Below are 25,543 nucleotides of genomic sequence, written 5' to 3' on the forward strand. Positions count from 1 at the left end.
GATTTATCAGTGTTGTACCAGTACTAGGGAAGGTTTTGCTGCAGCATTCTAATTAGTACAGATCTTATCTAAGTTTGAGCACTCTAAATTCACAACAATGGATGAGATGTGTTTATGTACATTTTACAGTATTTAGAATAGAGTAGTTTTTCCCTCCTCTGCCTATACTGCAGTCCCTGTAGGAAATGCAAAGAAAATAGGGTGGACATTGCTGATGGCAATGCACCAGTGAGGTGGCATTCATTATCTTCTCCTGCATAATTAGATTTAGGTGTGTCACCTTTTAAAATATAGCATAAGCAGTTGATTAACTTCTATTTCCTACTTATAAGCCCATAAACAGACTAAAGGAAAACAGATGGAGGAGGGAGGGGTGCTGAGTCAGTGAGGCAAGGAAGGAGGAAGGCACAATTTAAGAATTGCTTGAGGCTGCAATCGATTAGGAAAACAAGGTATGGAAGCTCATACACACACAAATACACTCCTGTTATTCAAGGCTCAGCACATCCCCCAGAGGACAGTTTAATGGCCACTATCCACCTTGACCAGATGAAGTCCCTTCTCTTAATCCCCATTCCTCCTGAACTTGAATCCACTGCTATTTAAGTTTGCCATGAAATATTTTACTTCCTTTGCCATGCTATTAGCTAATCAGCAAGCATATTATATCCTAATAACTTGTATGTGTTTCCTTTGGCACAGGAGCAGAGGACAGTTAACTCTGTCTTCCTGAACTAGCTGTAAACCCTGGTCCTCATTCTGGATTAATATAAAGAAAAAACATATCCTTTCTTCTTTAGCAACCCCAGGTTTTTTTCTCTCCTTCCCACTATCTACTCAATGCCTCATTAACCTTCACAATGCCTGTACCAGGCAGAACAAGCCATTTACCTCTCAGACACAGGAACCACATCTGGGGATGCCCTGTGGGGGCTCCCCAGGCTGGGGCAGAGGGGAAGCTGGGCACAGGCACTGCCAGGCCAGTTCTCTGGCTCTGGAACTGCACCACTCACCAGACCACTGGCTCCATGGAGCACACTGCAGCCTCCAGGAATGGCCACTGGGGCAACACCGTGCAACAACTCCAGGCTGCATCAGCATCTGGCAAGTTTAAAAGTCTAACCTGCAAAACAGGCAATGATCAAAAACTGAATTAAATTGACAGGGAAAAACCTATTAGAGCTCCCATGGCTGCCACACTCTGGGTGCATAAATCATGGCAGGTGAGTGTCACTGACCTGTAAGAAGTCTGTTTTCTTCAAAGAACTACAGCTTAAGTGAAAACCACCTTGTCAAGATATAATGGCCTCCCTTTCCCCAGCCTGAACTGAGGAAAGTTATTAAAAACTACTAGAATATAAAAGGCAAAATATTTATTGCATGGTTACTTATACATGCTACATAGTCACCTTGAGTTATAATATTGCTCCTGCTTTTAGCTGCATTTTTAATCTTCTAGAATTTTCTTCAAGCCAAAAGAAAAAAATGAAGAAGATACTATTTCATTGTATGCTCAGTGACTGCTAAAAATCCTGTGATTTTGAGTTCTGCTAACATAGAATATATTCAGTGTTTTGCTATTATGTATTAAAAGCATTAAAAGTAAATGGTAAAGCAACAGGGCTCTGATTACCTCTGGTATTAGGAGAATTGTGAACTTTTGGAGATTTTGACAGAGATAGAAATTATAAATATCAGCAAATATTCTTCAGTGCTTCACCGATGCTCCCCCTGAGCAATTTGTTTACTGCTTCAGGATATTAGACAGCCATATATTTTACTTTTCCTGGTAGTAGCCAATTTGCAGGAAAGCAAGTAATATAAAAATAGCTATTTACTCAGTAACAAGCAGCACGTACATTATCACTCGACACTGATGCTGTTAGAGGATAGCAAATTGATAATCAGTTCTTATTCTGTAACTTTGTAAACCATCTGCTTCTATCATTGCAAAACATGTTCAGCTGCAGCAAAGCCTTTACTGCCATACTAACAAACAATTTGCTTTATAATGTCTAAAGATAATGTCATATCAAAAGCTTTCTAATCGCCTCACCATTTAAATAAGTGGAATGGTTGGGTTATACAGAGATTCTGCAGAGAGGGATAAATTGTAACTCCCTGTTACACCCTTGCCAGAAGAGAATTTTGTTTACCTTTCAAACCCAGAGTTTGTGATTATATGGTCTATTATGTTATTAGATCCTACATGGCAATTCCATTACCATTTATCACAAAACCGGAGCAGGCTCAAGATGGGTAGCTGACAGCAGTGTGCTCCAACCTCACCCCAAAGAGCTTCTGCTCTGCTCAGCTCTCTCCAGAGGTGAGTAGTCAGTTCACCTGTGTGCCTCAATTCATGCACCCAGGATTCCCTGTAGAGGCCCTCAAAGGTGTCTTCAGTCAACATCTAGAGACCTCAGCATTCTTTTAAGGTACAGTTTCATTAAATATCTAACATCCGAGAACAACTTGGGAAGAACTGTACCGTCATTGTACAGTCCCATGCATTCCATCAAATGTTCAAGAAACATTCTGCTTTCATGGGGATGAAAGTGGGGATATGGGGTGAGAAAGGCAAGCAGTTCACAAAGCTCCAAGCCTCCAATAATCGCTTTTAAGCTGCCACTAGAGTCATTGGTTTCCTCAATGAGTTGGGTGCTCATTAGAAAGAAATGGGCATGGTAGACTTGGGATCCTAGTTCTGCTCTGTTTTACCCACAGCCCTTTGCTTCTAAAATAAATCTTGTCTTTACAGCTCCAGCCAAGAAATGCCATGCTGCTGGCTGGCTGCTCTTCCTTCCCGGGCCCCTGCCCTGGCACAGCCCCACTCTCACAGGGCAGTCACAGCTCCAAGACCCACGTTCCTGCTCTTGGGACATTTTCCCAGTGGCCAGGGTCAGGCTCTTTTCTAAATAAAATCAAAAGGTGGAAGTAGTTTCCAACCTTGTATGTCCGCATTCCAAAGACAAATTTTAAAAAATCTAATTGTATTTTAGTATATTGACTCCTTTGGACTCATTTTCTTTGCTTCCTTGGCTTAGGAGCCTTTCCTATAAATCACTTCCTCATTTAGTGTCACCAGCTTCATAAATTCATTTGTCTTTGCTAAAAGCATCATCGCCTGTGTTGATATCACCTGGCTCTTCCATCCATGTGTTTCTCTTGCATGCTCCTCTTCTAATTTAACTGCCCGATGACATCATATTTTCAACATTAAGTAATATTAGTTTTATTTGCTTGATTTCAGCTCCACTTTTCTCTCATGCAGAAAGCCAAAGGAATGCTTATAACCTAGATAACTCAGTGATGTTCCATTACATACTTGATAATGGCTTTCCAGTTCCTGAACTGCTACCTCTTCTTTGTATTTGGTGCCAGCCTGAGATTAATAAACCATTTATTTTTCCTATAGGCAGTACTCTCACATCATAAAAAAATGCAGAAATCTCATTCTGAAGTTCCTGCTTACTTGGCATAATGCTTTATTTTCCTTATAAATATATAAATATTTTCCTTTATTTTCCTTATATGGTTCTCGCTCTTCCATTTGCAAGCTTTGACTTAATGATTTCTTTTGCCTTGATTACCAAACATCACCCCACATACATATAAAATTTCATTAACCAGGATCTTTTTTACAATTCTCAAATTGTAAAAGCCGCAGTTTTTGACCACCTCTGAACTGAGAGGCTTCATTGAAGCTTCTAACCCTCTCCTTATTTTTAAGCTGTCACAAATCATTTTGTTTTAAAGTACAATCTGATAATCACACAGGCCAGTCACACATCACAAATTTTTCAATTTACTGTTTTCCTGATCAGTTTATTTCACTTTGATTACACTTGTTGAAAGATAAATTTTGGATAGGATGTATTTTCTGCATAAAAATGTGTCTGCATGCACTGTTACGATAACCATGGTGCAGTTAGACCCCACCATGACTTCATGACACGAGTGCTAGATGAGTAGTTTTTCTGCATTAGAGCTAGTGCTATAAATTTGGCACTGCTCCTACACTACGGCATTCCCATTATGAACTAAAATCACTAAATGTACACACTTTTGTATTTTTTTGCTCAGTGCTGAAGACTTAATGTGTCTCTCTTTAGGGTCTCTTCCTTATATTCTGGGTGCTGGGGCCAGGGTCCTCACAGGTTCTTTTTTTCCTGCTTACAGTTAGGCACCAGGGTTGGCTTGCACCAGGTTTATGCCACCTTTTGGCATAAATTCAGGGCAAAAACACTGACAGGAAAGTAGGTCAGTACAAGCACCACTGCTTTCCAAACACAGACTGATCTTCAGCATTGCCTGCCTCCCAAAAGCATGTCAAACTCCCATACACGGAGTTAGGTATCTCTAGCCCATTATTTTCAATGAAGGTGAAGATACACACTGAGCTTGGCCTGGACCAGAAATATCAATGTTTTAGACCAGCAATGGACCCTTCTTAAGTGGCCCAAACACTGCCTGCCTGGGAGGCAACTGGGCTCCCCCAGTTCAGCTCACCCCTGGAACCCAGGCTCTCCTCAGCTATTCTGCTGACATGAAGAGAGAGGCACACACCAAAGAAATCCTCAGAGAAATCATAGAAAGGCTTGAAAGCTCGGGTTGAAAGGGACCAGGGATGCCCCCTACTTGGCTAGGTTGCTCAAAGCCCCATCTAGCCTGGCCCTAAACACTTTCAGGGATGGGGCAGCCACAGTTTGTCTGTGCAAGCTGTTCCAGTGCCTTGCTACCCACTGAATAAAGAATTTCATGCTAACATCTAATATAAATCTCTGTTCTTTTAATTTAAAACCATGCCCCTTGCCCTGTCATGATCTCCCTGTGCCATGACACATACACCAGCTATCCCCTCACAATGCTGGGCCTACCTGCTGGGGCATCTGCCCACAGCACTGGCAGGGTAGTGGTGCCTCACGTTTTAGCTTTTATGTTTTTCAGATTCTGTGCTGCTTTAGTGTGTAGCTCTGAGCTTCATATCAGGGGATGGAGAGCTCTCTTCACAGAGTAGGCAGACAAAACAATTCCTTCTCTAGCTTGGGACAAACAACAAGCGATACAAGTTTCAGGCCCAAGAGCATCAATAACATGGACTGAAGGGAGAAAACAAGAAAGATGGGACTTCATAACCTAAAGCTATAACTGGACAATTAACTCCAATATGCTAATGGACGAGAACTTATAGAAGTGTGAGACCTTGTGACCAGTCATCGACCATTTTGGGTTCACCTTGGGAGCCTGGCTGGGCTCTTGTGCTGCCCAAGGTGTATCCATTGAGGCCTTTTAACAAATACATACTTTATTCTTTAACTCTGTCTAACCTCTGTTCTAGGTCAGCCTTCTCAAGGCATCAGTTCAGTCTTACTGACAACAATAATCTAAGTTCAGCACTGACAATCCTGAATCACTGAAAAATGTACATATTCGAACACACACATTTTCCTTAGCTCTTAATTTTAGCACAGATAGAGTATCATTTTTGAACATGTAGGACTGACGTTTCTCATTGCTATCCTTGCACTGGATCAACTCATCTGAAATAAACGACATCCACCTATTTTCACTTGAAATAGTATTATCCACACTAGAAAAGCTCCTCTGTAAATAGTATCTCAAACATTGACAATTGACTTAGAATGAAATGGCTACTCAGAGGTGAAAAAGTCATCTGGGATAATTTCTTTTTCCCCCAGTTGTAGAGGATATATATGTGCACATCATAATCCCATCTATCTTATAAGAATGCTTTAATTCAGGAAGAGAAATAGCTTTGAACTTTCATGCTGAGCAATACTTAGACATAGGAAACTTTCAGCTTAATTCCTCTGAAGTCCACAGGCATACAGAACTGCAGCCAGCATTTGTGATTTACACCATCCTCCACATCCCAAAACACTTCCTGGTGATGCCTGAGGCTTTGCTAAGGATGGATGTGAGACTGCTCTTAGGCTCATCTGTCCTCCCTTCTACCAGGCTGTCAACTTATCTTCAGATACAAGTGCGTTCTTGGTTTACAAAATGAATTTTTGGATACTGCTGAGCCATTTCTGAGAACTCCAGCAAAAAGGACATGGAACAGACCATTCTCAGGGACAGTCTGGAGTCACTCTTTCAAATACAGTTCCCTTGTTCCCTGAGACAGTAAATGCTTAAGCAAGATACCATTAAAAAAAGGATGCCTGCATGGTAGGTAACTGGTTTGGTCTGCCTTCCTTTAATAATAAAAAACAGGTTTTTTGAGACTGAGGCCCAGATGATGCATTAATTCTAGCAATGGGTACTATAAAACAAAGTGACATTTAAATGAAAAAAGACAGTTACAGTTCCAAATTTCCTTTTACGAGAGGCATAAAAACAAATATTTCCTCTGCTTAGTCCTCACGTTATCTGCTCAGTCCCTGTTCAGGTTGTAAGATTGCAGTGATGGGACAGCCTGAGAGATCAGCAAAATAATCAAGGGAAGTAGAGAATAAACTGTAAAGAAGGGAACAATCACTTTTTGTTGTAAGTAGAATTAAAATACTTCTAAATTCAAAAGACAATTGAGTACTCCCTGTTGACATTACTAATTGGCCCACTGAGAAAAGAACTGCTTTGCTATACACTTACTTATCATCCAGCCCTGGGAAGCTCATCCTTAACCACTACTGTCCAAAACACTAAGAAAAGCAGGTAATTCCTGACATTTTTAAGACACCAGCAGAAGACACCTCCCAAACAGATTTTTCCTGATTTTAGTTGGGAAGATGTAGAGGAATCAAGCTTGTTGCTGTGCTCTGCTTCACCCATGAAGAAGGACGGACACACAATTGCTGCCACAGTGCTGCTCCCAGCAAGCACCACATCCCACCCTGAGCACATCCCACCATGGCACCCCCTCCTCCCACCACCCCTCTGCAGGCAGTGGGAGCTCATGGGTTGAGTCTCAGCAGCCCAGACTCTCCAAAGGCTTCCAATGCTGTAACAGTAGAAAAAGAGAAAAATACAGCAAAAGTGCATTGCCCAGACCACAGAAGAGTTATTTCCTTCTGATTTAGAGAAAGTGCTGGTAGCAGTTTCTAGTATTATTTTTGTATGAAAAGCTGCACAAAAGGTGACTTCATTTAGCAGTTCTCAAAGCTGTCTTCTACACTGCAAATCATAAAATAATTTGTGTGGCTAATGTGTGTACTAATCAACTAACTATTTAATAAAAATATGAGTAAATGGACAAAACTGTGTTCAGGTTGAAAAAACACCTGTCCAGCTGCACAGGTACTTTAAAAATACATATTTGGTTTTCTCTAACCCTTACCTTAACAGCTAAGTTTATCATTAAAATTAGTGCTTACCTGAACATATTTTGGTGATTCTCTGATTCTAATTTCATAGACATTAAGTAAGGATTTCCTATTTTGAGTCTAGAGGCACAACAGTAGCAAAACACATTCTATTACCTGGATGAATCTCTTGCATAATACTCAGGTAGGAAAACAAATCTGCATATTTAATACTGCCAAAGGGAACCAGAACCAGTGCAAAGAAGGACTGGATTACATCAAGTACGTTTCCAATTCTTGCTCGAGGAAAAGTAGATTTAATCAAACAGCAATCAATCAACTGCATTATTAGAAGACAGGATTTTTCAGCTATGGTTTAAATTAGTGAAAAGACCTTGGTCTCTGCATTGTGTTGAGTGATGGCGCGATCTGCTGCAGAACCTCTAAGCCTTCCCTCTCTAAAGTGGATCTACATGAATAACCACCAGGCACTCAATAATAAAGAGCTTTGGGATAGGTAAATGTGTAGGGATAACATGAGGAGTCATTTGAAAGAAATTACAGAAGAGAGAAGGACAACCAAACCCCACCATCAGTGGGGTTGTGTATCTACTGTAGAAGTGGCCAGCCCTGCTGAACCAGTGGCTGTAACCACAGCACCACCTGAACACCAGTGCCCTGGGCAGGTCACCCTGGACCCTTTCCCAAAGAGGTTTTTCCCCACGAGGATAGAGGCATATACAAGAAAGAAGCCTGGATCAGTCCAGATCCTGTGGCAGGTACTTCTGTCTCAAAGAGAACACAGTAAGGCTTACTTCCCCAAACCACTCAATTTCAATCAAAACACTTAAACAAAACAATCTCATGTACAAATTTAGGAAATAAAAAATTCAAGTGTAAGGCACTGCTGAAGCAAAGATTTGGCTCCCAGAGAAATCCACCCATCAGAATTCAGTGCACCCCTCATACTGCACAGTTGAAGTAGCAGTAAAAAAAACTTAAATGACAGATATGTGGTTTGGGGAATTTTATTTTAGGTTCTTTGTTTGTTTGCTTGTCTTTTCTTTTTTTCACTGGGCATGATTTATGGCATCATGTATCCATATACAGTCAACCTCCTGATGATAGTTTCATTAAAAAATCACTGAATTTGACCCTTTTTATCAGCTTATTGATACACATCCTTCTCACATACACCTAAACCTATGCAAGGGGAACTATCCACTGGCAGCTAGCAGCAAAAACTAATCCTGTTAGCACCTGCAAGTAATTTGCAGATTACATGCAATACCAGCAGCTCAGTAACACCTCTGAGATCAATGACAGCTGAGTCAGAATTATTGCTGACTTCTACCAGTAACTTCTACCTGAGAACAATTGGCTATGAAGCATTCAGACACCCCAGACTGGATCTTTTAAATTTCTTTTTATTTTTTAAATTTATACTACCATGAATCTTCCTTACACCAATTTAAATTTCAATGAGCTCCAAAGATGTACCTTAAGAAGAAGAGGAGCTTGTTGGCAGGCACATTTTTCCACTGGCAGAATATATTCCTCAAACAATTATGTCTTATCACAACACTCACTTAAAATTTTACATCAAACTGTATCATGGGGCCTTTTTAAAAACCCCTCATTAATGATGATTAAGTAAGTACCATTAGATATGAGACATTCCCATATTGCTCGTAGGAGTTATGAATTAATTCTGCTAAAATCTACTCTACCATTTGTGTAATCACTCCTGACATTTTACCTTTTGTTTTGTAAAACATTATTGTCTGTCACAGGAAAAAAAAAAAGATATTTTGGTTGTCATTGCAATCTGATTGAAAAGATGTTATTAATTAAATCTTGTACACAGTTATACCTGAAAACTCACTGACAGCTCTTGGGGGAAGATATATTACTGGAAGACAGTTGTTATTTAGGTCTCTGAGACAACACAAAGGCACTAATAAATCCCACACATATTCCTGTGAGTTAGGCTGATATTATTCAGCATTTGTGGAGAATAATTCAGCTTTGGCCTTTCCTAGTAACCAGCATGGCTCAGAGTTGTCCATGACTCTATGGACCACTATAAAGGAATATTTGCACTTTGCTCACTTTGCAAACTCAGGAGATGAGTTTGCAAACACACAGAAGCAGAGCTGAGAACTCACTGTCCTCACCAGACATAACACCAGGTTCTGATTTAGAGAACCTAGCCTGAGGTTTCTACCAAAAGGGGGTATATTATATTATTATCAGAGCTGGAATTTTCATTTTCTGTTTGTCACTCATTGACTTTTTTTTTTGTCATCAGAAGGGTTACAGAGGAAATACTCTTTCACAGGATAAATAAACAGAAACAGCTACAAAATTCCAGTTGTCTATAGCCAGAGTTTTGACCAAGTCCCTTAATTAGCAGCAAGTTTCCTTTCACAGAAGTTAGTTCTAGTCCTCCTCAAGTTAATACTACACTACAAATATACTCTACGTATATAAAATATATACATTCTCCTGAGCTGAGACAGTGTCAATCTCATAAACAAAGAGGAGATTTTTCTCAAATTATTATAATAAACATTGTTTTTTTCAGCATTTTAATGTTAATGCCCATATCTTTACAGGGAACAGGGAATTTCATCAAGAAAGAAGTTTTGAAAGTTCTTACTTACCTTGGTCACATAGGACACAGGGAATTAAGTTTTTCCTCCATAATGTGCTCTTTGAGCTGGGGTTGGGGCTTCTGAGTACTCTGAAGGTACATGTGATGTGACTAGTGATCAAATTGCTTCATGAGGAAAAGTTCATCACAGTCAGCGCAACTGCTTAAAATGCAACATAAACAGGTCTGTGTCAATATTTTGACTTTGTGTAAACAATTCAAGCTGCATTACTCTGGAGATAATAACATGTAATGCTGTATAAAATGCTCTGAAAGGGTTTTACTGAATTAATTTGCATTTGAGCTCTGGGAGAAAATTGGTCTGCAGTGGAAAAGTGTGAACTTCTGTGGTCCTGTTAAATATGATCCTAACAAGATCTGGAGCTTCCAGAAGCATCCTGGGAAAGGGCTTCACTACTAGAAGGTAAAAGGGAAAAGAATCATTTTCAGAGACTGCACTGCCTTTAATCCATTTACAGAGCTTCAGAAATTCAATATGACAGACTGGAATATATGATTCTGCCTGAGTATAAATGACGTATTTCTTACCACTCTGATGCTACACCTCTGGGCAAACACTTTTTCTCCTTTTTTGCAACAACATGAGCTCAAGCTGGAATGGACATTGATCGGTGTTTTAGAATCCTGCTAATAAAACTAAGGGAAAGCAATATGTATATAGGAGTTTATTTAGATGCCCACAAATTTTAAATCATTCCCCTTCATATCTCAGCCCACTGGGTGTCTTATCCAACTGAATTACCATTGGGTTTTACAATGTGATATACAAAATGAGCTGACATTATGATTTACAAACATCCTTTGAGTTTCATATAAAACACAACTCTTTCCCTTATTATACAATCATCAGGGCAATGCAAATAGAGTCAATACATTATTAGCTGAAAATGATGGGGTCTTTTAAGAAAATAAATTTAACTTTACCACACAAAGCTGTTAACTAAAACAAAACCTGGTTAAAAATTAGAATAAAGTTATCTGAATGACTGAAAGTAATTTTATATTCTTTGCCACTGTCCCTTTATAAATGTAATAGTACTTCATTTAACAACTAATATTTTCACTGTATAGTCACACTTCTTTCTTATTGATCAGTTTCACATTTTCTTCATGAAACTATGAAAAACTCACAAATGTAGACTTTTCAAATTGTAGCCACTATAGTTATTTCTGCAATCTTTTCCATATATTCAGTGTGTTTAATTAAATAAACAAAAAGAAAAAAATCACTAGACAAATGAGCAGAACAAAACACAACAGCACATTAAAAATGTGACATTTAAGCTGTAGATGCATCGCCACAGAAACATATCCTTGTTCTAATGCCACAAACTTTCTAGCCTCTTGAAAAAAACCAGACATTAGCTGGAGAGAATCTAGGCTCTAACCTCCATATAGGGCTAAGAGTCTTGATTTAAATTCCTGTCTAAACTTAGGTCCTCAACAACACAGTAAATTTAAGTATTTTTGAATGTTATAAAATATGAAAAGATAAAATCTGTTTCTGAGCTGTTGGTGATGGAAGTTACCAAGCATTAAGGTCTCCTGTTGCTGGAACAGGTGCCTCTGCACTTTGTCACTATGGCAGCAGGAACTGAGGATGACAGACATCATTATTACCGTAAACACAAAAGAGGAAAAATTCTGAACTCATCAATGATGTTACAAATGCAAGCAAATTCTAACCTACTCAAACTATATAATCTTAAGGGTCTCTGACTGTTTTAGCACTGTATAATCCAGAGGAATTATACTCAACACAATGCTGATAATGACTGGTGATTCCTTCTTGAATATGTGTTGAATTGGCAGTGGGATGGGGTTTTAGTTCCATTTCTCACTATAGAAGTCTTGTTGCTGCTCTGCATGTTTGAAGAAGAAAGTGCTTATTCTGCCATTTCATTCAGTTCATGGCATTCAATTTTATAGCTTAAGACAGACTTATTTTGATTCCTTTCATTCTGTCCATACCTTTAAATGCTTTAAAATGTTGGACAGCTGTGAAATATAAGTATTATGCAATCTGACTGTACATACATACATGTTTTCATAAATACATCTAACATGGACCTTGGAACCAAGTATGTGATATCATGGGACAAAATCACAACAGGCTGTCTTATTTGTAAAATCTAGATTCAAAATAAGAAGAGCTGAATTCTATCCATGTTGTCAATACACAAATTAAAACAAAAAATACAGCATTAGTTTACCCATGAAATGATTTAAACATATTTGCAAATTTCTTGACAGGAAAGGTGTGTAATTTACAACACTGAAAACTTGTAGCAACCATTAATTTCTATGCGCTGTACTGGAAGTCACCCGGACAAGGCTAGCAAGGATGAGCATAGTGACAGCTCCCAAAGGCAACTCCCAAATATCTTCCTCGTTCGGAGACTTTGGTAATTGTCTGTTGTATAAAATGCCAATGCACACGGCTTCCTTCAGGTGTTAACTCCAGCAGTTTTCCTCCCTTGGCACAGTCCAGTCTGCCCAGGTCAGTTATTGTTGAGACACTCTAAATCCACCGAGCAGCAGACATTCCCATTCTGCACGGACAAACAAGCAGAACAGGTCACAGGGAGCAAAGGGCTGGTGGCATGCAGACATAGGTGCATCCCTGACACATCTACCACCTAAAAACACCTGCCCCTAGCACCCAGGGTGTTGGCATTGCTCCCAACAGTGGCTCTTTGAGGAGGCCAACTTTGGCAAATAGCACTGAATTGGCTTGAACTACCACAGGAACTTGAAACCTGGGTGTGGTCCCCATAATAAAATACAGCACAGCAATGGCAAACAGATGACTGGATTTTTCTCTCATGCAGGAAGTTAATGGAGAGAATTTTTATGTGATCCACACAGGGAAGCTTTCTGCTTGTCTAAAATTAGAAGACAGGTCAGGTTCTTGGCTCATGGCAGATATGGAGGGGATGAGGGCAACATAAACACCATACAGCTTTAGAATTTAATCCATTGTTAAGTATCTTTTTCTAACATACAGTCATTTTTAACACTATCTTATGTAATAAAAAAGTACAGCAACTACTAAAAGCCCAAATGAGCTTTTTTTTTTACTTTTATTTTTTTAATCCATCACAAATCTACAGGAAAAAAAACCTCAAAAGAATGGCAGAAATGCTACCTTCAATAATTTAAAGCCCTGCGGCAATAGCTTTCTCTCCTAGAGTGAACAGAAGAACATTTTATATAACCCAAACCAACATTTTCATAATTTTGATATTAGCACAGTGGGGTCATCACTACACAAAGCAAGGGAAACAGACTGCACTCCTGCATGAGAGCCATTGGATTAAATACATCTTGATGAGATCAGGGAACAGAAACTGTGACATTCCCTTCCCGTCACTACTGTGGGAGTGCCTTTATCTCGGAGCTGCAATGCCTTTTAACTTGTGTACTTGCTGGTGAAACTTTTATAGTAGTGTTTTTAGTTCAGCTTACCAGCTCTGTAATACACATTTTCATGAACATCCACACTAGGTAATTATTGAAATGTTACTCTTGACTCATCCTGAGAATGCCTGAAGGGCACTTCAAGGGAATGTCTGAAAGTTGTGCTAGGATAGTAACGTATCTGCTCAACATTTTCAACAAGGAAAGAATCGTTTTGCTTATACTCTGCCAGACAGAAAACACATGGGTTTTCTGTTGGCTCTCAGGTCTCATTTACTTCCCCAAGATCTTAAGGTGAGCTACCAGGGGAAGAAAAGGTCCCCAATTTTATCGGGTACATTCCATGACCATTCCACCTGGCCCATCGTACCTTGCATTTGCAGGTTGTACAAGGAGATCCCACCATTGTCCATACAGCACCACTAAGCCTTGTGATTCCAAAGCCATCTGGACAGGTTTTCCTGATATCATAGGTGATGTTGTCAGCCAGACAGGGGTCACTGACACAGTGAGGGCAGCACTCTCCTTCTGAGATGGCTGTGTACTCGCAGTTCAGGGTTGGGCACTGAAGAGGCCAACAGTCCACCTCTCCTTCCTATAAATATTGAAGCAAGTGTCATTGTACTTGCCATTTATGAACCAACAAGAAAATTTTTACCCTTTTCAATGAGAAAGCATTGTTTTGCCAAAATTGCAATAAACTGAATGGTTCAGACCTCAGTTTGATCACACAAAACCATGTTTGAATATTGAGCTGAAGTTTCCTAAATGTAGCAGATTATCATTTGGTTGATTCCTGACTAAACAACAACACTCATCATTGTAGCAGGAGAACTTGAGTTCTTTGGGGTTTTTGAAGGCAGGGTTAAATACTGGGTACTAATATTTTCTACAAGCTCAAATTTTTGCTGTGATTGCCTTGCAGACTCATGCACTCTTTCTACTCCTGGTCACATAAAGATCTCTGCAGGATCACAGCAAGCGTTTAAACAGAAAATTAACACTGCAGATAGATGTAGGTTAGTACATTGGAGAAGCACTGAACATTGACCTAAGCAGCAATCGCCAATATCAACTTTATTGTCAGCTCCTAAAGGAATCGTTAGAGCAATACCATTTGTGTTCCACTGACTCATTTTATTCCATCATTTATTTATTTTTAATTTTCTTACTATTTTTATTTGAAAAAAACTTGAAACGGTTTAGTAGATAGAGACAGAGAGAAGACAAAAACATCAGGTCACTTCTGCACAGTATTTCTCTGTGTGTCTAAATTTAACTTGCAAAGGTCTTCAGTAACTTGCTCTATACTGCTCTGTGAACACTTCAGGTGCTGAGAACATCACACACTGCACAGAACCTTACATGCAATACTGATTTAGGACATCACTGTCTTACAGCTTTGGATGTTATCCCAATCATAAAATTAGGCAAGAAACTGCAAGCCACAACCTCAATATTTACTCCGTGCATTATGGATAATTGCCTCATGACAGTAACTCAGCTTTGAATGCAATTTCCTTCCTGATTCTCAGACACCTCTTGATTAGTAACATATATAAAGACTGTGTTATGCAGACAGCTATAAATGGAAAACTGATAATTTAAATGAACTTCATCAATGCAATAATTAGCATATCTATGGAAAACCTAAAGCTTTGAGGGAATAATCTATAGTGTCTAATAAGAAAATAAGTGATTGTTATTCTGTATGTTTTTCTAGTAATTTCAGTCTTCTTTATCCTTATTTGGTTAATTTTTTCTAATTTATACAGTGGCACTGGCACTCCATGTTTTCAGATTTGCAGAATTCAAATAAATAAATAAATAAATAAATAAATAAATAAATCAATCCTTTTGACAAGACAGGCCCACCAGATGTAATTAAAAACTGAAACTTCTCACACTAACTCCATCACATGCGTAAAAGGTTTGAAAAAGTCATAAAATATCAGACAATCTCATAAAAGTTCTCAAAAGTAGGCTAATGCTAAAATTAATATAGTGTCGAGGTTTCCAAGCTTTTGCCAAGCTTTCAATTTTTCTCATTAGACCTGCTTATTCAGCAGTAAGGTGAAAATTGATGGTGTAGCTTTCAGTTCTCTGGGGCTCTCTAAGTGCTTTTTCATCACCCCCCCGTCTGAAAAGCGGGTGAAGAAAGAGCCATGAGCCTGCCTCCAGGTCTGTTTTGCTAAAAGTCATAATCCTTATTATTCTTACTCCTATCCAAAGTGCTTTGCTCATACCAGGCAACGGCACTGCTGGCAGCTGTAGGTCCAGTTGTCCCCGCTGCGGTAGAGCTTGTGCCCCGTCTGGTCGAGGCACTGGCTGGTGACACGAGTGTCGCACTCCGGGCAGCAGAAGAGGTCGGCACTGGGGTTCCTGCAGTCACAGGCTGTTCTCCGGCAGAAAATCCTCCCGTCCTGTGAGCACACATTGCCCTGACATCAACCACAAACTGCCAGACAGCAACCCAGGTAAGGGCACGGGGGGTGTACAGCAAAGGGCACATCTTTGGCTTATCAGGAAATATTAATTTCTTAGTGTATTCCATGCCAATAAGGACTGGATCTCGCCTGTCATAATACAACAAATACCAGTACTATCCCAGTTTCTGTCGGTGCATGGATCCAATTCTGTCTGAATCTGACAACACTGTTTTCCTGTCTTCAGCCAACTGAATTTAAAAGCAGTCAGTATCTCAGTGAAATACAGTGAAGCAATTTCATATCTCATTGGTTACATCAAAAACTCTTCAAGCAGTTGCCACTCTAATACATATAATATTTATTTAGCACTATTTTGACTGAATGTACCACTGTGAGGAAAATAAGTTGAATAAAGGTGATCCCTTTAACTTAATCAGGGCAAAATATAGCACAATCACAGTAGCACTAATTGTTCTTTATTCTGACCTCTCTATCTGTCCCACATCTGGACCTACATTACACTAGCTTAAAGATAAAATAACTTATCATTCATTGTAATTCAGTGCATGTATTACAGAGGGCCTGGATAAAGCTGTATTCTGCTTTGACTCACAACTATACAATTCCTAAAGCAACTCCATTCATTTCATTGCAGTTTTTCCTAAACTCACGGGAATTTTGTTCTGAGTCTATTATCTGATGTAAGGAAGAAAATTTCATTGCCACCAAATGTAAGAACACCTTTCAATGCAATGGAATTTACCTCCTCTGATCCTTGAAAAAAATTTATTTCTAATAGGAGTGAGTGCAGCCCAGGATATCTTTTCCACAGGCAGACAAAACAGCCATAAGCACAGGAAAGGATCACAGAATGGTTTGAGTTAGAAGCGACACTAAAGCTCATCTCGTTCTAACCTCCCCTGCCACGGGCAGAGACACCTTCTACTAGACCAGGCTGCTCACCTTGTAGCATGGGGGCTGACTGCTTTTGATCTGATGTAGAGGAACCGAACCAGGGTTTGGTTCCTGTTTTAAAGCAAAGCCAGTCTTGTCCACAATGCAACATGTACAAAATCAGCATCAGGGAATCACAATGCCATGTCAGTTCAGCGTCACTGCTGCATTTCATCATGGTTTTGAACGGATTAGAATATTCCTTGCTATTGTAAAAATAATTATCATTATTTCTTATGCCTAACAAGCAAAGCTGAATACAACACAAAATTGTGAGAAAGTAGAAAACATACCAGGTTAACAAGGGTCTGAACAGCTTTTATATATGCAACTGCAGGGCATATATTACTCTACAAGCTTTGTTCAGCATTGTATCAAACTAAGATAAGTATTCAGTACTAGTGGCTAGATTGCCACTTTAGCTGTGGGAGGAGGGTTAATCTTTATCTCCTTGCTCAGTAGTCTGAGTAAATCACAAGGAAAAATGGCAGTAGCCCATTTCCTTAGCCATGTGTTTGGCCAGGTCCAGTTGCACATCAAAAGCCAGCTTAGCCCAGCAGTTCTGTCAGGATGACCAGCACCAATCCAGGGAACCTTGACCGTGGCATTCTCTCTCCTCTTCTGTGCTGATTAATAATGCCTAACAACAGCACATCTGCTTAAATGCAATTCAGTTTCTAAGCTTTCAAGATCAGTTTTCAAAATTCCCCTTTTGGCTGGCGACACTGCTGGTAATTCTGTGTATCCCTGAGCATGTTCTACGTTGCCTTTACTCTCCATATTTCAGAACATTGAAGAAAAACTGATGATTTTGCCAGAAAATTTTTTGTAATCATAATACACTGCTACTCTGTTTAGTCTCTAAGCACCTGTGTTTTGTGCACAACCTCATTAACTCTGTACATTTCAAAAAACATTTTTATCCCTATACTGCAGTGGCACAAAGCCTCATAAGCTACACTATCTCATGTGCATCTTTGCAGTTCAGCAGTAGCCCTGAGAAATACATAGAAAATTGAGAAATATATATAGAAAATCTTATTTTCTTTAGGAGAGTAATAACATATAGCATCTTATTACTACCTCTTCCTTCCCACCTTACTCACTGAATCAGTCCTACATTCTTCAAAAGCATCAGAGGTATGCCCATAAAATTGTTCTTATCAAAGAAAAAACTGACACAGAAGAGAATAGCTGTTAAGGCTGGTCCAAGTTTTCACAGAGCCTCAAAGCCAGTTCGGAAAGGAATCAGACCCTGCAAAAACCAAACCAGCAAATGGTTCTCACCCTCAGGAACACACATCAACTTGGCAGCTCCCCCTGCTCAGTGCTGTGTATGTCCCAGGCCTTTTTAATACAGGCAAGGGAGGGCTGCCTCAACCAGGAGGCAGACTTGAAAGCCCAGACATAGCCTGCCCAGACTGCACAGCCAGGCTTTGCTTTTTTCATGAGAGCACAATAGCTTCCCACTCCAAATCCTACCAGCCTTAAATGTGATGCTCTATTAAATACACAATAGTTCAGAAAGATACCTATACAAGACATGTCAAATGTACTAAAGGAACAATGTTAATTTATAATTTTGAGAATTTATGATTTTGTAAACTTGATGTACATTTAGATGAACAAGAATGGTTTGAAGACACTGGGTCCAGCGAAACACTAAAACAGCCTCTGCTTCAATAATGACACTTTGCTTCATTATATAAATGAAGCAATATAATTTCCCTTATCCCATAGTATTCTTCTTCACAAATAGCTTTGCAGTTCATTAAGTAAGGTTAATGTATTTAATTTCCTTTGTATCAGATTGTAAGTTAAAATATTTTAAAGATGGTAACTATGTGGTTCAGCCAATGCACAGAATATATCCACCTGTTCTTTGCCAGAGTAACAATAGCAAAAGAAAAGCCAATTTTATTTCAAAACTGAAATGCTGATTTGCCTCCTGGATAAAACAAGTAAGTTGGATCATTGCGAAGTTTGAGTAAGTAGTATGAAGAATGGTTTAATTACATTCTGCTCTTTTCCTCACTGCAAACTGAGCAGGCTGCAAAAGATCAAGCAGAGGCAGTTTTCCATGCAACTGCATGAAAGGGAGAGGTTTGTATAGTCTGGTATAATGGAAGCTATCAGGATGTATAAAAATGTATTTCATTAAACACTGAGTGAAGACTTTACATTCTGCCCGTGATGTGATATATAAGGAGCTCTTCCTGTCCTTAATCTGTAGACAAGAATTCGCTCTTGAAACAGGCAGCTACTGGAATGAAATTAAATGCAAATGTTAATTCACAGAGGGAAAAAGTGAAGTGAGGAAGACACATAGTAAGAGTCATAACAACAGTGTCAGGCTCAGTTTAAACTATGTACTAGTTAATCATTTCTGTACTTTCATACACTAGTAAGAACATTTAACATAAGATAGACATGCAGTGAGAAATGGTAAATAACACAAATTGCAAGCAATCTAAAATGTGAATACTAATAGTTATAATTCTGCAAAGGCAGACCAGATGTCTTCACATATATTAAACTGCTTAGTTTACTGACTGGAAATCCTTTCATAAGCTTGCCAGCTCCCCAAGATTACCATAAAAGCTTGATATATATTCAGTAAAGTTGTACACTTCAGTTTCTGAAAGGAGGGGTTTTAGGGAGCTTGAGGCTACTTGAAGTAAAAAATATAGCAACTCACAAGAACATATTCCCTACTGAGCCCAAACCAGCAGTGTACTTTTTAGGTTGTATTCACTCTGAAGTCTTAATCTTCCCTTCTGCTACACCACTGCAAAACAGAAAGGATGAGGCTTTCAGCTTCTTGCAACTTCAAAACACCTCCTTCCCATGGTTCCCCTCTGCTTTTCTGGCTCCCAAGCATTGAGGTATGGAGACTGATAGGCCAATTCCCATGCTCCATTTTCAGCTTCTCACAGAGGCCAAAACCTAATTTTACCTGTACTCACATATGGGCCTAAAGTGCTTTGCTGTGCCTTTGGACAGCTTTACCATCCTATGAACAAATCAGGTCAAAGTGACCATAAAAGACCAAACAATTCTCAGATGAGGGTGTTTCTAAAATTCTTCTGATTTCAAAGAGACCATTCCTCTGTTAACTAGCAAAAAATCAAGAAAGCAGAGCCAAATGTTCTTCTAACTTGGTTACGATATGAAGAAACAATTTTTAAAACAGGTAATGTCCAGGGAAAAAAAAAAAAACAAACCAACAACAAAAAACCTCCACCCTGATGTAAATGTTAGCTCTTTAAGGTACCTCAACTGGTATCAGACTTGGCTTATCCAAACAAGCAGAGAGAGCTGCACTGTGCAAGTGGGAGACTTGCCAACACAGCCAAGGAAAAAGCTTCTTCACTTTGAGGAAATGAAGTGCCTGCTGCTGGGTCTTCTGACCTTTGACTCATGCTCCCACCTTTCTTCTCACCCAGTAAATTCAAATGTATTCCAGGCAAAGGGAAACACAGCCAACAGGAAGTGGGCTGACTACAGTGCTGAGAAATGCATATTCACACAAAAGAGAAATTAAAATCAGTTTTCAGCATTTCCAGTAAGCATGCTGGAACCTACACATTGTGTTAAAGGGTAATGCAAGACTCTCTTTAAGGCACACTCTGAAATGGTCTGGCCCACAGGGTGACATAGTAAAAGCTCAGCAGGGCTGGCCATTATTCAGTTAAGTGTGTGGTTGTGCAAATCAAGAAAATAAATGCCTTCCCAGAAGAATATCCTCATTCTAGCTTCAGTGTCCACAGCACAGCTTACCTTTTGCCTTGGGCTTAGGCTAATATTTCTGCCAACAACAGTAGCACTGCAATATTGGGTTTCTGACATGAGCCCAGAGAATTAAAGGACTCCTGAACCCCAGGCCAGCTGGATCTCACCTTGCAGGAACAAACGGAGCATCTGTCCTCTCTCAGGGTCCACACCTGCCCGTTCCGCTTGAAGCCACCTTCATGGGGACAGTCTCCAGTGCAAGATGGCCCAGATGGACACAGGCAGTCAAACCCTCCTGCCAGGTTCACGCAGGCTGAATCATTCCAACAGGTGTGGATCTTTAAGGCACACTCATCGATATCTGCAAAACAGCAGATTTATAAAAGTTTTGGGCACATTTTTCATGGGGTAAGTTTTATTTCTGAATTAAGAAATTATTGCTTATTCTGCCTTGTTGGTGGATGAGGGTGCATTCCTTTTTATATCTTCCATATTTACTTGGTAGACTTAAAGCACTGATGGTTTTTAGGTTATTCTTCAGCATTTAGTTTGATTCCACAAAGAATTTTTAAATGATCTCCATCAGGCTGAATTGTAAATGCTGAGTCTGAGGTACCTTAGTGGAACCATATATCAGTGACAAATTTGAACCTTCAGATAAAGGTGCATATTCATTTCCCAGTGACTGGAAACTAGCAAGCAGAGCGACTTTCTGTTAACTAGACCAGTCTCTGTTCTGGGTTTTACATCAAAATAGAAGTGCATTATTCTTTGTAATTTCCTAGCACAAGCAACATTCTCCATACTAAAAGCAGTCAGTTGCATTCTTTTCCCATTGCTGGAAGGTGTAAGTGAATTGGAAAGAAAAAAAGAAAAAAAAAAAAGAACTCAGAGGCACCTTACAGACAAAAAAAAAAAAAAGGCTTAAAGATATGCAGTATGATTTAGCAATGACACAAAGACTAGGTGACAAGAGAAAATCATTATACACCAGAGAATCCCAATAAATTTGCTCTTGGAGGGTAAAATATAATTATGCAATATGAATTTATCTAGGGAGTTCATGCAGTGTTCTTTTTCTTGCAATGAAAGCTATTAGATTTTTAAGCACATTGTTGAAAATTGGTGTTTCTTTCAGACAATAACTTTGACTTTGTTGAACAATATATTGACAAATTGTCCAGATGAAATACCAGTAAACTGGTGGGTCTCTTTTGTTCCAACACAAACAATGAACACTGTAATCAACAGTGGAAGGAAGGGTGAAAAATAAAATCCTTTAGAAGTATGTGATGGTTTCTGTCATGATAGTTCCAGAATAGCATTAGATAAATTCAGAAATTACAATGAAGAACCACTATATTTACAATTTGAAATTACCTTATTGCTAGGGTGAAATTTTAACTGTTCAGTATTACCCAACAGTACTTCTAACTTCTCTCTACAAAGTCAAAAGAACTTACAAACAAAAGTTACCTAAAGTCTAATTTAGGTAGGATGCGATGTCCAGTGGCCTTACTTTTAGGACAAGTGCCACAGGTTCAGAATTCATCACCTCAAAATGTCCTGTCTTTAAAAGACTAAGAATTCTCTCATTCTGCTGAAGGAAACTCTTTACAACAATCATATCACTAAATTCACTCTGGTCTGGGTAGTACAATTCCTGATTTCAATTCACAAATACTCCAGGAACAAGTGGAAATGTGGTCATGCCCTTGGATTTGATTAAATGTGAAAATCAGTCTGCACAACTGAGTCAAAGCTTTGGGCTGCCAGAAAATGACTGTTCCTCATTGTGCTTATAGATCCAAAGGGAAGCTGGAGGCAATTTCACTGCCTTCACAGAGCTTCATTCCTGGCCTAACCTGTGGGCCAGTCCTTTGCAAGAAATGTTCCCAGTGGCCTGACAGCATGATTCAATTGCTCATCACTCAGACTTGCCTAAAAATGGTGCATTTTGCTGTCCTGAAAGTCTTAATTGCCAGAAAAGAACATTGTTGCTCTAGTGCACAACTTAGCCAGAACTAAGTACTTGAAATATTCGTTACTGGTGGTGAAAAAGATGCAGCACTAAGAGAAATTAGAACTTGTATTTCATTGTTTAACAAGTGCCAGAGTACTGCAGGAAGTAAAAAGCATGAAGACTGACATAAAGAGAACTATGAATGAACTGGTATCAAATGAATTATATTCAAACAGCTACTGTAAAACTTAAAACATTCTCAAAGATATCCCATTTTCCTTTCAATAGATTTTGACTTGTATTTTTTGTTGAAAACAAAGGTATAAATGAAGTATTCACTTTGCCTTTCAACAAGCATCATCAAGATTATCTTCCCTACCACATTAAGAGCTCCTTGACTATAATCTGTATAGGATGTAGTAGAATAACAGTGCAGATTAGAAGAGTAGCTTTCACAGTTCAAAACGAAAAGGATTTCACAGATGAATATAAAGCCATATTGCCTACAGAGTTGCATTTAATTGCTTTACTTATGACACTGAAATCTAATTCTGTTTCCATGTAATTTAAGAGATTTATGGAAAGCCAGATGTTAGCAATTATAGAAACTAACATTATTCAAGTTTTCAGTAGTAAAGACCTGTTCACACAAAGCCAACTTAATCTCTTATGTGTATGCAGAAGGGAAGAACCCCCTATTTATGTACCTCTGCTGCTGTTCTCCATTTAGCACACATAAAAAGGATGTCCCTATTAAGAGCAGCCCAAACTGGTAAATGGGTGATTCTTGATGAAGAATCGAGCAAAGCATGAACATAAATTCCTAAATGCTACGCGCTTTTTGGTTCTTAATGCAAATAATAGTTTATTATTCTTTTATGGCATTTATTATTTAAAAGCTTTAGTCATTAATCAGATATAAAAGTTTTGGACACTGCACTCATTTTCAGTGGAACTTTTAACAGAACTCGCTTTTTGAGAATATCCCGTTGGCAGTTTTTTTGTCATCATTGATTGCATTTTCTGAAGTCAGAACAAATACACAATGTTCCTAGTAAATTGAGGGAAAAAATTTACAAGCATAACATGTTTTTCTACCTGTTACTCCTTCAGCCTTAAACCAGACTGAGGGCATGGGGAAGGAAGAAGACCCCAGCCAAATGCTCCCACATTGTTAGCGCTCGGTTAGGTGCAGAACATATTTTATTTTAATGAAGATCAAAAGGCCATATCAGTGTGAGATCAGCATGTAGATGGCCATGCAAAGCATGACAGAAAGTACTTGTATTTAGTGTGAAATTTCTCTTTAACAACTGGAATCAATGTGTCAACTTAGGTATTGAAATGTTAGCCTAGTTCAGTTGTCCAAAGCAATAATTTAGTGAATGTGAAAACTATGACAAGACTTTTGTATTTAGCTTATTTTTGTAGCATTCAAATCCTTGCTTAGCTGAAATTCTCCACATCCCATCAGGTTTCATTTGCTTTCCCACAACTGTTCTCAGAAGATGCAGGCCCAAAACTGGAACATTTACAGATGGGCAAGGCAAAACTGCAGACAAATCTCATTTCCAATTATACCAACACAAGGTAGGAAGGAGATAAAATATTAATTTATAAATCAAGCAACTTTGAAGAACACTGGAAATAGCAAGGAGACTCCTTATTCTTTCCCTATATATAGAGGACAAGAACAAAACATCTGTCTTTATGTTTGGAGGGATTAATTTTTTCATGTATCCTGTCAACCTATGGAAATAATCTGATTTTCATACTTGAACTAGGATTTTGCAATTTTATTCATTATACTGACATTCTCTGTGGCAAAAACTACTAATTAACCCCAATAAAAGTGGCAGAGCTTTCCTTCCCCTCCCCAGACAGTTCCTTTTCAAGGAGAAGTGAGGCTATAATGGAAACACCCATATTGAACAGAAATTTGCTTGTACTGCAAAGCTTTACGCAATTTTCTATCAACAACACAGCAGCAGCAAAGGGATTGCTGCCAAGACCCTCACACAACTGATCAAGATCTTCACTCTCCAAACTCTCCAGTCAGTGCTTCTATAAACAAATGCATGGCCACAAGTACCCGACCATATGCATTTTAGCAATCAGTCACATTTTGTGGATGAAAAAAGAAAGAAAACAAAACCACCTGAGGTGCTCATTTTCAATATACTCTCAAAGTACATGGATAGCTCAGTAATGTGGGCAGACAAGAAAACAGAATCAAAATGGAAGCAAATAATCCCCTGAGATGCAATTTCCTTTTCCATCCTTTTTGGCTGTAATGAGAACTAATTTGCCTCAGATATTATGAGAGGTCCCACAGCCACTGCATTTGAATCAGGTAGAAGACAAGCATGACTGTACATATCAACACAAGTTCATTAACTTGGTTTCACTGAAATTTTAAATCAATCCCTAGCTACTTCATTTCTTAGTTTTCAAGCCTATCCGGGTTTTAATTCTAAGACTTTTCCATAGCACCTTAATAAATGCATGCAAGCAAGCCATGCAGTGTGGTGCTCTGTATCATCATGATAAGCTGTTGCAGAACAAAGAATCCTACTAATGTGCTAATTTTAACTGTTATGGTACATTAAACCATTACAGTATATTGTTAACATGAAAAATATAAGCTGGGCTCCCAAACCAATGTATGTACAAGTTAACTAAACACTGTTTTGACAAATCATTTTTCACAGACAACTTGTCACTTAATGATTTTTTGCCTTCTTTCTAGATCAAAGTTATTTGGAGTTGTCCTTGAAAAAATATCACCAAATAGATTCATTTTTTAGCCAGAAAATATTTTATGATAGTACTTTTATTCTATAGAGCCATAATGGTCTATTAAAGAACAGTGCATAACAAATTAGATTCTGAAGAAAGAATTTACTTAAGCTTTCTAAAAATATAGAAATTACTAAACACAATTACCTTGAAGATATGTAACACACTTTTCTGTCAGAATACAAAAATTAGAATTTACTAGATGGAAAGTAAGTAAGATAACCTTTATTTTACAGGATAAAATCCACTGACACCAACTCTGATACTGTGAGCTTTAAGAAATTCTATAAGCAGAACAGAAGAA

General features: G+C 38.7%; 1 protein-coding gene across 2 annotated transcripts in view; it reads right to left on the minus strand.

Moving 5' to 3' along the window:
• Window positions 1-10,589: 10,589 nt before the first annotated feature.
• The window catches only part of NELL1 (neural EGFL like 1), a 290,478-nt gene continuing 275,524 nt past the window's right edge, over window positions 10,590-25,543 (minus strand). For both annotated transcript variants that reach the window (XM_053981605.1, XM_053981603.1), the window contains 4 exons: window positions 20,645-20,838; window positions 15,609-15,785; window positions 13,733-13,957; window positions 10,590-12,494 (listed from right to left, as the gene is read on the minus strand). In XM_053981605.1, the coding sequence (XP_053837580.1) occupies window positions 12,444-12,494; window positions 13,733-13,957; window positions 15,609-15,785; window positions 20,645-20,838 (647 nt within the window). In that variant the 3' untranslated portion in view covers window positions 10,590-12,443. The remainder of the gene's footprint in view (window positions 12,495-13,732; window positions 13,958-15,608; window positions 15,786-20,644; window positions 20,839-25,543) is intronic.

The sequence above is a fragment of the Vidua macroura genome, chromosome 6 (genome assembly GCF_024509145.1).
Source record: "Vidua macroura isolate BioBank_ID:100142 chromosome 6, ASM2450914v1, whole genome shotgun sequence".
Lineage (NCBI taxonomy): Eukaryota > Metazoa > Chordata > Aves > Passeriformes > Viduidae > Vidua > Vidua macroura.